Source organism: Dermacentor andersoni, chromosome 10, assembly GCF_023375885.2.
Source record: "Dermacentor andersoni chromosome 10, qqDerAnde1_hic_scaffold, whole genome shotgun sequence".
NCBI classification, from domain to species: Eukaryota; Metazoa; Arthropoda; class Arachnida; order Ixodida; family Ixodidae; genus Dermacentor; species Dermacentor andersoni.
Genome location: NC_092823.1, coordinates 74,150,758 through 74,164,874, shown reverse-complemented (window position 1 = coordinate 74,164,874; position 14,117 = coordinate 74,150,758). Strand labels below are relative to the sequence as shown.

The 14,117-nt window shown below is 44.6% G+C and overlaps 1 protein-coding gene across 2 annotated transcripts in view; it reads left to right on the top strand.

Annotated features, from left to right (window-relative positions):
• LOC126544074 (ryanodine receptor-like) overlaps positions 1-14,117 on the top strand; it is a 318,567-nt gene that overhangs the window by 806 nt on the left and 303,644 nt on the right. The window contains exons 2-5 of one of the 2 annotated variants that reach the window (XM_050191281.3): positions 3,584-3,674; positions 5,802-5,942; positions 8,365-8,527; positions 10,805-10,894. In XM_050191281.3, coding sequence (XP_050047238.3) covers positions 3,584-3,674; positions 5,802-5,828 — 118 coding nt within the window. In that variant the 3' untranslated portion in view covers positions 5,829-5,942; positions 8,365-8,527; positions 10,805-10,894. The remainder of the gene's footprint in view (positions 1-3,583; positions 3,675-5,801; positions 5,943-8,364; positions 8,528-10,804; positions 10,895-14,117) is intronic. The other variant, XM_072284770.1, reaches the window with a different exon arrangement.

Below are 14,117 nucleotides of genomic sequence, written 5' to 3'. Positions count from 1 at the left end.
TCAGGGAGATTGTTTTAGCTGCATAAGCATCTGTAATTGAATGCAAGTGAAAGTGAGCAAGATAATCAATTTACAATTTCTGTTTTTTTTTCAAATGCTATGCGTGTTCTCTAAATATGCGGAGTTTTCTAAAATCGCCTGTGATAGGTAGCACAATTCTAGTTCATGAGCTGGATTATTTGGAGAGGAGATTATTATGTGCATGGGATATCAGAATGCACAATTGACTAATAAGCACAAAACCACTGAGTTGTCTGCCGTACTTGCAAGGCAGATATGCTTCACTGCGAGACTCATTCACTGATTGTTCTTTTAATGCATGTGTATGGAATAATCCCTTTGGTTGGTTAAAGGTTTATAGGAGAGTGCAAAGCATTTGTTTCCCTTCAGTCCCGTAAAGTAAGGCTTTCTGTTAGGCCAGACGTTTGGCTTGCTAATGAATGATACAGTTTAATGGATGATAGCCGAGTTACATAGCAGAAGCAAAATACAGTGACAAAGAACTTCAGTGGCTAGGGAAAGTCTGCTTCATTGCTCTTCGGTTACAGCAACGGAGATTGGTGATTGACTATTCGGTATACGGGACATGTTGAACCATCTGTAGTGGCGCGCATTAACTATGTAGGAGTGTGGCAGGCGGCCTCATAATATCAACTAGTGCAGCTTCATTATATCACTACAAATTTCTCACTTATTGTGACAATAGTTTTAAAACAGGAGGCGTTACAGACCTCTGCATCGCTCACCGTACAGTGTTAGCAGGAATACGTTGCGTGAGCTTCTTTTCACTTCTTGTGCGATTGTCAGCTTAAGAATGCATGTCACGCAACATCTGCAACCCTGTTGATGAAGAAATTGCGGCCACTGACCAAGTCAAGGTGAAAAAACACACAGAGACGTTTCGGGACCCGTACGGGTTCCTTGGTCACACTAAAAGCGGGCAAGAGCCGCGAGTCGTTTTTATGGCAGAATGTGACGTAGGGAACGGGTGCAGTTAGCGGGAAGATTGCCATCAGTCCTGTTGATAGTGTTGTCAGTAGTTTGAATAAATAAAGATTCTAACAAGAGTCGCGTCATCGAATTCTTTTCCTTAGCTAATATAGCAGCGTTTTCCCAATCGATGCGGTGACTGCGATTATCGGCGTGTTCGGCAAGGGCGTTCGAGACTTTTTTCTTGTTGGACACGTCCCTTTGGTGCTCTTTTAGTCTTCTCGTGAATTTGCCGGTTTCACCGATGTAGCTGCAGCTGCAGTCTGCGCATGGTACCTTGTATATGACACCGGGACAATTCTTGCTTTCAAGCCTATCCTTTACGTTAACAAGCTGATTTCTCAGCTTGTTGGATGGCATGTGGGCTATTCTGAGATCGTATGTTGAGAATACGCGGCTAAGAGCTTCGCTGACGCCAGGAACATATGGGACGCCAGCGCGTTTCATGAGCGACTTGCCTTGAGACGGCTTTGGATGGAGGACGCGGGCTTCCATTTTGCCAATAAACTACACCCGTTCCCTACGTCACATTCTGCCATAAAAACGACTCGCGGCTCTTGCCCGCTTTTAGTGTGACCAAGGAACCCGTACGGGTCCCGAAACGTCTCTGTGTGTTTTTTCACCTTGACTTGGTCAGCTAACTACACCTGTTCCCTACGTCACATTCTGCCATAAAAACGACTCGCGGCTCTTGCCCGCTTTTAGTGTGACCAAGGAACCCGTACGGGTCCCGAAACGTCTCTGTGTGTTTTTTCACCTTGACTTGGTCAGCTAACTACACCTGTTCCCTACGTCACACTCTGCCATAAAAACGACTCGCGGCTCTTGCCCGCTTTTAGTGTGACCAAGGAACCCGTACGGGTCCCGAAACGTCTCTGTTTTTTCACCTTGACTTGGTCAGTGGCCGCAATTTCTTCATCATCATGTTACCTGACCAGACGAACTTTCGTCGAACTCTTGACAAGTTTATTGGCAAAATGGAAGCCCGCGTCCTCCATCCAAAGCCGTCTCAAGGCAAGTCGCTCATGAAACGCGCTGGCGTCCCATATGTTCCTGGCGTCAGCGAAGGTCTTAGCCGCGTATTCTCAACATACGATCTCAGAATAGCCCACATGCCATCCAACAAGCTGAGAAATCAGCTTGTTAACGTAAAGGATAGGCTTGAAAGCAAGAATTATCCCGGTGTCATATACAAGGTACCGTGCGCAGACTGCAGCTGCAGCTACATCGGTGAAACCGGCAAATTCACGAGAAGACTAATAGAGCACCAAAGGGACGTGTCCAACAAGAAAAAAGTCTCGAACGCCCTTGCCGAACACGCCGATAATCGCAGTCACCGCATCGATTGGGAAAACGCTGCTATAATAGCTAAGGAAAAGAATTCGATGACGCGACTCTTGTTAGAATCTTTATTTATTCAAACTACTGACAACACTATCAACAGGACTGATGGCAATCTTCCCCCTAACTACACCCGTTCCCTACGTCACATTCTGCCATAAAAACGACTCGCGGCTCTTGCCCGCTTTTAGTGTGACCAAGGAACCCGTACGGGTCCCGAAACGTCTCTGTGTGTTTTTTCACCTTGACTTGGTCAGTGGCCGCAATTTCTTCATCATCATGTTACCTGACCAGACGAACTTTCGTCGAACTCTTGACTACATCTGCAACCCTGTACCTAATATGGATAACACGAGTTTTTTTCTGTAATGCCAACCCCTCAATGTCCTAGGGAGAAAATACATGCGAGATCGAGGTCTATGATGAGCGAGAGGTAAACTAAGAGGAAGCAGGGGGTCGTTGAAAGAGCAGTTCAACCACATACCCTACCGCACAGTACTCTACTGCACTGTGAACCCGTGAGGTGTCATCTCTGCAAGCAAATGTTGTTCCTTGGCATATAGTGCATGACTTTTCTGTCATTAATATAAAATGGAGTGCGATTGGTGTCTGCAATGGCGGACAAACGTTCAGATGGTCCTGCCCAGGCATGCATTGTTGTTGATAACTGGGGGTCGTTTCATGCTAAAATTTCCCACTTCTATTACGCAGATTCGGATGCATTCCAAGTTGTTAGTTTCTATTACCTATTCATTAACACTTTCTTGTGTTATTTCTTTTTTTTCCATCATAAGAGGATCTTTCTAGTGTTATTGCTTGTGTAAGAATGACAGTGGCTGAATAACACAATGAAAACAATTGCTAATTACGCGAAGCAACAATATACCTAATGGGCATCAGCAACTGGTGCCTGCATAGGCTCATGTTCCCAATGTCTTCAATTTGTAATCTCCATCTGAGCTATCACTACATCTATCGGCCTTAGAGTGATGCCTCATTCTATTACAAACCATGCCATAGGGCAAATGGGGCAATGTTAGTTGAGGGTCAATCAAACTATGAAGGCCTGTTGAGCTTCAAAAGGACATTGCCATCACACAACAGGAAGTGTTGTTAAAATTACGTGGAGATACAAGCCTTTGTCTTTAAGTGTACATAAAGAAGGTGGTGATGAAGGTATAGCAAGAAAAAAAAGTGCCAAGACTTATTTTAACTCACTATTAAAACGAATGACACATTTTGATGTGTACAGGGAAAAGCAGCCAAGCATGCTTCTGCGCCTTTTGCGGAAACTCACGGTGGATGTCTCAGTCATCACGGAGTACACTGCTGTCGCCCTCACGGTGAGTATAAATGGAAATCAATGTAATTTGTTCATAAGTTCCCAGCAGGTTGGTTCCACCAAACTGTCCTAACATTCCTTTGTCATGGACTGTGAGACATATGCATTGCGGAGGATTGTAATTTATGATGCTTTAAGAAACTGCGTGCTATGGTTATATATATTTTAATATAATAGGTTGTTTGTAGTTATCCAAGGCTAGAGAAACTGTTTATATCTTTCTACATATTCAGTTAAGTTTATTACAGAGGCTCAGCATATCTAGAGAAAATAGGCATGTCAATCACACACGCTCACAAAACAATAATGCTGGTCATGCATCCGGTTTGGCGTCGCGCTATCCTCCCGAACCACTCATACTCCAACGTCACCTGCCAGAGCACCGCTGCGGAAGTCACATGCAACGGTGCCATTAGTCGCCCTTTAGGGGAACCTCAAGCTGTGAATCCATTCACACCCACCTGCTAGCCACGGACAAGGTGACCGCCTGCGGCGGTTCCAAGAAAGCGCACTGCAAAGTGGGCAAAGACTTTGATTCGCCCTCGTATTTGAACTTCACTAAGCGACTTCGCAGCAGTACAGCGGATATATCAGGTGAAACATACCAAGAATTAAACAGGGCCACTGTGACGAAACATAGCACATGTTCCTTAATTATACAGATGCGCACGAACCATCTTCGGCCACAGTATGAGCACCTAAATGCGTAATAAGCATACTAGCAGCTATTCAGAGATGTTTCCAACGTTTCTGTGGCGACTTGAATGCCCGTTTTGCCCACCATGCGTCTCATATATGAGGCCGGTAATGGGGCGTAGTATGCGTCCCTTAATAATAGGCGCACACACGCGCCGTGCACCGAGAATTGTAGAAAAACAATCTGTGTTTTGGGAAATCTAGTGTTAAAGAAGGTGGTAAGAAGAAAAATCTCCAAAAGGCGAGATGATGTTTAAAACCACAAAAGAGTGGGTGTCCATCTAAAACTCTGCAAGTTTGGCAGTAAACATATTAGGCGTCTCGGTGGTCATACTATGACCAGAGGTGGCGTACCTACACGTGTAAGTTAATGAACTCGTGCTGTGTCCCATAATTCAGTGGCACCTTTCCCCGCTTCATATGCTTGCCACATAACAGTAGTGTACTGCGGCAAAGCTAAATTCAAAGGCAGATACAACCAAGTCAATCAACAGGGCGTTCCATCATTTTTTCTGTGCTTTGTTTAGTTCGACCAGTCAGATAATTACCTAGTTTCGTCGACCCAGTCAGAATTGAATGAATGGACATCGACTGTATGCAAACTAGTATGGCTAATAAAATCAACATGGACATGCTGCTTTTACCCGAGATTTAGGGTGGCATATTAGGTGCAGTTTAGTTTTTATTTTCATTAATTTCTGAAATGAACTTTTAACAGATATTTTAACCTGCAATATTGTTAACAGCATTTTCAGAGATTTAGTTTACAATTTTTTAAACGAATTTCTGGAATTGGCTTTTAATAGCTATCCCACGTTTATGCCGCATTTTTAAGAAAAGTGTGATGAAGGCAATGAAAACTGAAGATGGAATGTATAAGAGTGCGTATGTCTGGTTTACATACATTCCCTTACTTTTTACAGTCTTGTACTTCGAATTTTCACTGATCTGTTCTGAAGCATTCTGGCTTCATAGTAGCCACATAGCTCCTGTAACCGCATTGCTAACAGCTGCTTGAATGTTAAGTGGCTGCGCTTGTTGGCAGATAATGCTCGTAGCTGGCCTACAGTATACTCACTGGCTGTAAGTAGAAGCGATTCATTAAAACAATTACACGAAACATATAGCAATTTACTGTGTGTGCAAGAAGGTGGCATTATGTGTGGGCCGAAAGGCTGAGTAGTTTTGCACATGCAGATATTAGGTGAAGTTTTACGTTTTTGCTTGTATGCACACATTCTTAAAAGCAAGGCGCATGTTCTCAGAGTTGTAGATGCTATCTCATCTGTTTCACGCTGTACACAACAGAGAGATACGAGTGATGTTGTTGCGCTCTCCGCTACTTTTGCTATAAGTCCTTGTGATGACATAGCTTACCATGTAGCTCAATATGCTGCGCGTCTAATGTACATGTGTATTTTTTAATTTCCAGCTGCTGACTTTGCAGTACGAGCGATAGAAGAGCTACTACAGCTCCAGCGGTGGCCAGGTAGCTTACGGGCCAGCATCGGGAGAAGAGCGCCGACTCACCATGCTGCTCTTCACCAACATTTTTGATTCTCTGTCCAAGATGGTCAGCTGCTGCAACCCTTTTCCCTCTTTTTGACTAGTGTCTCGGAGAGGCCTTTGTTTTGTTGGTAATCATAGGCTGGGTCGTGGACATAGGCCATCTATTTTCTGCTATCTTGAGAGGAGTGAGTTTGTTTTCTTTAGGTCAATAGCAATGCTCTACATCGCTAACTTTCCAAAAGGGAGCCCTTGAGGGGCAAAAGGTACACACAGCTTGCTGTCTCTTGTATATGGCGTGGTTTTACGTGGTTATGTCTAGGTGTCATCTATTATGTGTAAGCACTTATCACTTTGATGCTCCTAGACATGCATGCTGAGTAGGGCTCACAAGTATAGAGGGTAAGCTTGAAAAGTCATTCAGCTACTGGCGGAAAGCTGAGCAAGACGCTTTCAATTTAAACTGCCATGAGTCTGAGTCTAAGACATGTAAATGTTATGCATCTGTACATTTCTAGTTTCGCCCATTGTTGACTCCATTAGATCTAGACATGGAGGTGGAGGATTTACACATTATAATTGTCTATTTGAGCTCTTACTGCCTGAATGTCTTACCTAATGAAAAACGTTGGAATTGCACTTTCAAGTACATTTATGAGGAGTAATAGGGGTAATTGCTGGTTATTTATATGAAGAGATAGATAAATAAAGGAAAAGGAAGAGGATTGGATTACTAACTGCAGCAACCGTCTAGTGCAGTCTTCTGACAGCTGAGCAGCGGTTCGCACTGGTGGGGAAGAATACCAAGGTGGGTGAAATGAGAATTAATTTTGTGCAATCGGCATCATCAGGTTGAGATTTGTCTACGCTTGTGCAAATATCAATTTTTTGTTCAAAGTGGAGTCTGAAGATACTAGTAATTAGTTTCAAGTAAATTTAGGCAAATAGTTAAAATAGTTGTGGGACTTCCGCAACACCTTGATGCAAAAGACAGATAGTCATAAATCTATAAAAAAGTGTTGGTTATTTGCTTGAAAAAAAAATGGAACAGGTTCGTCTCCTCAGTCTATTTTCTTCCAGTGTGCCATATTAGGATATTTTCATTCGGAAATGCAAGTTAAAAATTTATACCACTACAGCAGGACAGAACATTCGTTTACAGGCTCTTGTTCACTGTTGTTCTTCGATATACATAACATATTGTGGTGTCCAAGGCCGTGGGGCATTTCACGTTTGCATGTCACGCGTCTTCGCGATGCTGTGAAATGGAATCTCGACTGCATGTTGCCAGCTGTTTATGCTGCGCTGCGCGAATTCAGCTTTTAGCTTTCTACCTACACGCGAGCTTCGTGCATTTCAAAGAGCACAGATAAATTTGAGAGGCATTCCCGCTGCTTTTGCGGTCCTCAGAATAGCCTGTGCGCATGATCTGCAGTTCGATCACTAATGAGCAGCAAAATTCCCGTCACGGTTTACTGCCCGCCACCGCACCTGCCTTGGCTGTTGGGCTTAGCCAGCGCTGTTTCTCTGGGTCTTGGCCACCGTAGTTACGGTTTCATGCTGCGTCAATGCGAATCTATTCGCAGAAGCGGTCCAGCTCTCTGGAAGGCTCCATGGGAATGGGAATTTAGCCTCGAGTTGCGGTTTCACGGAAGCGTCGCTCGTGTTGTCGTGGAACTACATTAAGGGCAAAATTCAACGCCATCAGTGTCGCCACAGAGATGGGGAACTGAACCGCTGACCAAATATACATTGTGGACGATTCGTGCATCTGTAAATGGAGACTGTCGTTGCGAAGACTTAGGTGTTATATGTACTTATTTCTGTGGGTAATTTATGCAGATCTATGCTTTCTTTTTAATGTGTCGTAATTGTGGGTGTGATTTGCACGCGGGAAGATATGTATACTAGTTCGTTTAGAATGATTTGAAAACTTCAAATACTGAAATTCAAGCCGAAGCGAATATCAAATTGCATAATTTTCGAAAATATTGAATATTCACACAAGCCTACTACTTGTGGTCTGGATGCGGAAAACTGAAAAGGGCTCCTACAGCAAAAGAGTGCATCATGTTCGTATGTTTTGTGACTGTACATCCTTTGAGTGTACATTCTTTCAAGGCAAACTGTCTTGCATATATGCCATCCTTTAGAGAGAAGTTAGTATTGCAGAGGGCACAACTCCAATTATAGCACATCATAATTCAGCTTTCTCCTGTTTGCGTATCCTGTCCTGATTTGGAAATTTAAAACTGAGATGTCAAAAAATCACAGCTACCTAGAAGAGCTACCTGGGTGAAATGCATTTCCTTTCTACAAAGGTTTTGAGATGGAGCCTCTGGACCCATTTGAAATAGTGCTTGGGCGAACTTGAGGCAGATACGCGGTTGTTCTACCTCTGCAGCTTCAAAAAAAATCTCTTGTCGAACATGATCAGTATGAACGAGGAACGACTAGTGATGGTTGCCCCTCTGTCACCATTCCCGCAGGAGTATAACCCAGAGCTGTTCAGCAAGGCACTGCCATGTCTGACAGCCATAGCTTGTTCACTGCCGCCGGACTACTCTCTGACCGAGGACCACGAGGAGGGCTGGTCCAAGCAGAACACAGCATCCGGTCCCTATGTGCCTGAACCCGTGAACTCTGCGGACGGTGTGTATTCTATGTGTGGCTGATCAGGAGGGCACGTTAGTGTCAGATATGCACATCTCTCACAAGTGAATCGTCTGTCACAGGTCTACTTCTGTCACAGGTGCACTTCTGTCACAGGTGACTCCTCTGTCACAGTTGCGCTTTTGAAGACCACAGAAACCACAAACCAATAGTTTCCTTTTCCCATATTCTTTCAGATGATTCGTGCAGCACACGCATTACGGCTTCAAAAACAAATGCAGGCATCAAAGATTCATCACCACATTGCAAAATTTCATGTTTATCGCTCTTTCACAAGCTTTATCATAATGCATTGCTTCATAACATCTTCGTTCAATCAGCAGCGGTCTTTCAGCACCACCCAAACAAGATAACACATCCAATATGCTGGACATCCTTTTATACAATGTAATTTACACCATGCACGATTAATTACTGAAATGGCCTTCCATCAAACTTTGCCATCAAATCAGAGATATCTAAATTTCACAAACTACAGTATACATTCATTTCTTTTGGCAGGGCTTTTGTAAACCGTCATTTGTATTGCTTGCACTGTTTTGTTTTATATTTATTCTGTGTTAATGATTGTGATGCATTATTATTTTTTCTTCACTTTGCCGTTACTTTGGCATTAAAATTTCACTTGTCTTTTTTTCTTGTTTCTATGCAAGCTGAATTGCTCCATTCTGGCATTATATGACTGCCTTTCGTAATACCATCATGTTGATGGTCTTTAGTGGTAGTACTTTGAATGAAAGAAATTATAATAAAAAGCTGATACCTTATAGGCTTCTTCGCGTAGTCTCATGGAACCGAGCCAGTTGAGCTTGTGAGTTTCAGGGGTCTTCGCTTTCAGTTATTTTTGAAAGCATGTCTGTGCCAGGGGCACAAGTTTTTCAAGCCACTGACTTAAGCTTGATATAGACAGGACTGTACAGTAGCTCTCGTAAACCACACCGGAACTTGAAACACGTTTCAATAAATTCAAACGCATTGAGTGCAGATAGAGTAATGTTGCAACTCAAATTTGAATCATGCGGATATATATTGGAGTAAGAAGCAGAACGCTGAATTTAAAGGGAATATTGAATTCTTTCCAAGAGGCTGCATTTGTTAGGTTGTTGTTTACTTGAAACACAGGCATGGCCAGAGTGTGACTGGAGTTGTTTAAATAAGCACGACTTAGAAACGAAACTGTTGACATGACTGAAGTCATTCAACCAGCACAAGGAAGATAAATCACTGATTAATGTGCAAAAATTATTTATTAATCAGTGTGTTATCAAACCAATGCCTCTGCACAGCACCGCCTCCCGAAGCTCGGTCCTTGAGACCAATTTCTCCATTGAATAATTCCAGCTGGGTTTCAACAGCAGCTGAGTTTTAACACTTTTAACAGCAGAGCTGTTCAAGTTTTTAGTTCCGCCGTGGAGTGTTACCAGAAAACTCAGCTCAGCTATGCGCCGCCTCGTGTTGCCTAGCAACCACCTGTGAGAGCACCGAGCCACGTAACCTCCTAGCACCCCACGCACATAGGGCGAAGTCATGACTTCACAGGCGAGTAAAAGCTTGGAACAGCCAGCGTGGCAGCAAACCTCTCGCCTCCTCTACTCCATGTATACGTGCTCTTACCATCGGAAGACTGAAGTCCGTATGCCCGAAGAAGAAGCGACTTACCAGGAAGAGCACCATACTGCCAAGCGAGAAGTGATGGGTTGCCGCCGAGCTGATCCGGAACACAATGCCGAAGCTGCGGCTGAGAAGAGGCAACGCTGAGTCGAGGATCTCGAGTTTTAGTCCAGCGAACGCGAGAGTCGGCACCTGAATGCTCGACGCCGCCAAGAAAGCAGTCCCGGCCTGCGACTGCTCGAGAACTTCCAGCGTCAAGCCTGCCGCGACAACTTAGGAAAACCTAGCATAACCTCACAAAACTTAGAAACAACTTAGCCAAGCCTACCATAACCTCACAAAACCTAGAAATGATTTAGCCAAGCCCACCAACTTAGCAAAACCTAGCATACCCTCGCAAAGCCTACAAACAACTTAGGCAAGCCATGTAAAGATAGGTGATCCGCTGTTGACTCCAGCCTTGCACCACTAGTGCAAAATGCGCATGCCTTTTTTACTTTTTGGTTTCTTTACTCTGATGTACTGATACTTCAGTGAATTCATGGCTGATTGCATGCACACTTGAACATCCATATGTGTTTTTAGTGAAAAACGAAAGGCACAATTTGTAATTATTTGTTGTTGGCCTGATCATCTTGTTTCCAGCTTTAGCGAGGGTGGCAGTATGGAGAACGCTGGAATGATGAAGCTAAGACCCATCCAATGTTCAAGCCATGCAATCTGCTGACCGACTATGTAAGAAACACTTACTGTGCTTCGTGCTTTCTTTGTCCTTTAGAACATTTGTTGATGTTTGGTCTGGGAAATATACAGCTGACTTAGTTCTGTGTTAAACTATTCGTGCTGCCATAGGTAGTAAACTTACAATTTAGCTTGCAGATTAAAAACTTGGCATTACAATCAGATCGGCCAGTACAGTACAGTCTAAAATACCAAGAATACGACATAAGTCTTACTTTAAGTTTCTTTATTAATTTATCTATTTATTTATTTAAGACTGTCACTAACCTTTATGGCAGCTGAAGCAGGAGGGATTACAAAATTCAAAATCAAAGTACACATCAATACCTTAAAGCAAACCAAGGTACAGAAAGCAAAGGTGCAGCACCGTTGGAGCAGTACGATGTCCATATGTCAAACATAGAAAAATAGTAAAAATAGTACGAACTGCAATATGCTACAATTTTAAAGCTGCCACAAAATGAACAAATGTCTTTACTGAAATCGCTCACATACAGGAATGCTGGGACGACTTCAATTAATTCGAACTTGCCACGAAAAAAAAATCATTATTAAGAAATAAGTGGAAAAGCCTTAATTAAATATTTCTAATATTTACGAATATAATGTTATGTTGTTAATTTCTAATTTAATAAGTAACAGTTGTTGATTCAATGCTGCTGACGCATGCGTGTTTGGCTGAAATCATCTTTGTTTTTATGGCCTACACAGTGTAGGGGTCGAGGTGCACTTCGGGACGAAAAAACTTGGGAAGTTTTATTTTACATTATTTACAGTGAGAAGTCAATGAACAGTCGTACAGTCATTACGGGCCGGCAGCAACTCGGACGCTGCCGCCCGCTGCAAGAAGTTCGAGAGAGGTCAATAAGGGAATTCTCTGGGAATCTCTCGAATGCTCTTGCTGCTCCCGGTCTACGTCTTTTAAGCCCTTCGATGACTGGAAGACGCGTCATGTTCGGTGAATGGGAGAGTCCGCGCAGATGACGTCATTTTCGGCCAATGGTAGGCGCCCGAGCGGTGGTGTCCCACCCGGCGGCTCCCTGCGGTCTTGGCTTGCTGACTTACGATGACGACTTACGCACCATCACAAAGGCGCACGGGGGGGGGGGGGGGGGGGCGACGCTTGCGCCCCAAGTGTCCGAGGGCCCCCTACTCCCGGCGGTATGGCCTCGCTGGCTTGCAAATGCCCTCTTCAAAGGCGGCCGGTGCGACGTTGCCAGGCCGTCCCGGTACATCACAGCCGTCCGGCTGTCAACAGCGCATTACCGCCGTCAGGCCGCCACGGCACAATAGCGCCGTCAGGCCGTCCCGGCACAATACCGCCGTCTTGGTTCGGGACCCACTTTACTTCCAACAGTGCCGGCCCATCCCCTCGCTTTCTGGAAGAGTCAAGCAGTGAATAGCTACCGGCGGCGTACGAGATGGGGGCCTTCAACTTGTTTGCACGTGCGCTCCTCTGGAATGTGCTTTCCGTGTTTCTGCGCTTCTCAATTAGCTGTGCTGCGATTCGATGTGGTCTTGGGGAACTCGAATAGGGCTCAGAAAAAGGTCCCGTATCTAACAGATCGTCCTCGCCCAGGAAGTTCTGAATTGCCGGTGAACTCGATTCGCTGGCCGTGAGGAACCCTGAAAGAACCTGCAGGGTACTGGGGTCGAGCCTCGTTTGAAGAACTTCGGGATCCTGGGCCCTGGAGAACATACGTTAAACAAACAAAACAACACAGCGCTGCACCACGCGTAAACGCAGGCTCTTCACCCCTGACTCGCCAGGCTATTACTTAGTCAAAATCAACCCTGATCTTTTATTTCCCCAATTTTGACAAAGCAGTTCCAACCACCCTTCCAAACCGCTATCCATGTCTCCCCGAATGCCGAAAAGACCAGAGTACTATTGTTATAGCAAAACAAAGGGTCGTTGGCGTTGCAAACCACAAATGAAAACAGCCGAACATAACTTAAGTGGCCTAACTACACGGACAGCATGTTTCCAATCTATCGCAGTGGCGTACTTATCGCACGTATTGGTGCCAGTGAACAATCTGGTCAACTTCACAAGTATGTAATCACAAGCGCACTAGCCTTGTGGTCACTAAACAGAACGCGTACTTGCGTTGTAGGCAAACTTTTCATTTACGCTTACTCACGTTTCTTCCCTGAAAGTCCTACCGGACATGTAACTTAAACGAACAATTAAACTTGCGGGACTTACACACTCCGCAGAACCCTTAAAATAATGCGTCCTTTAATAACTCGTTTCACGCATACTTATCAAAGAAGTCAGAATACGGCTGCGCTCAACACACGAGCAACCCAGTCATAAATCTGCTTCCTTACGTCCACACAGGACACGCGCGAATGGAACTAAGAACGCTTCTCGGTGCAAATCATGCACTCACTGAAAACCCACGCGGTTAACCTTAGAAAAAAAAAACACATAAAAAAAAGCTTAACTAAAACACACGCGCGTTATGATAGGCCCCTCACCGATAACCTTGACCCTCAGGTTACTCACACACAAAAAAAGAAAGCCTATTTACTCATTAACTAACACTCGCGAGACTACATGTTTACACAAACCTCATCTTTCAAATCTCGGAGCTTCTCAAACGAAAACACAAACAAAGCTCAAACCTTACACATTGACAGAAATCCTAGTCTCAATTCGCGAAAACCTTCCGATGCTCAAAATAAAAAACAAAACACTTCACTTCTACAGAAGCGCTCTTGGCCTCCGTTTCCAAACGCTTATGCCTGACTCATACTTTGAGCCGTACCCGAGGTGGTCGCGGTTTGAAAGCTACTCTGGCTGCCGAGGAACAACAAAACGACTGACTCACTATCAGCTCCCTCAAAACATTACGGTCTTCTGCCAATTTGCATCCTGGCGCCTCGCTTTCCTCACAAACTCGATTGACCGCTTCGCTACTCCCCACCTGGACTCGTCCTGCCACCTTGCGCTTCTTCGTACTGCACGCTGAGCTTTGAAAAGAACTACGGAACGACGAGGAGTTTAACTGCCCCGTGCCCTTTGTCCGCGTCCGTGGAGAACATGATTCACGGTCCCCCTTTGAGCTGTGGCTCGAACGTTTTGGATGCGTCAACATCGTCCGTGACGACCGCACCTTTTTCCTCGCGCCCTGCCCTTTTGGGTTTCTCGCCATCTTTGGCGGCGCTACATTAGTTACCGTCTTTCGGTCTTTACCCCGCTTCTTTTTAC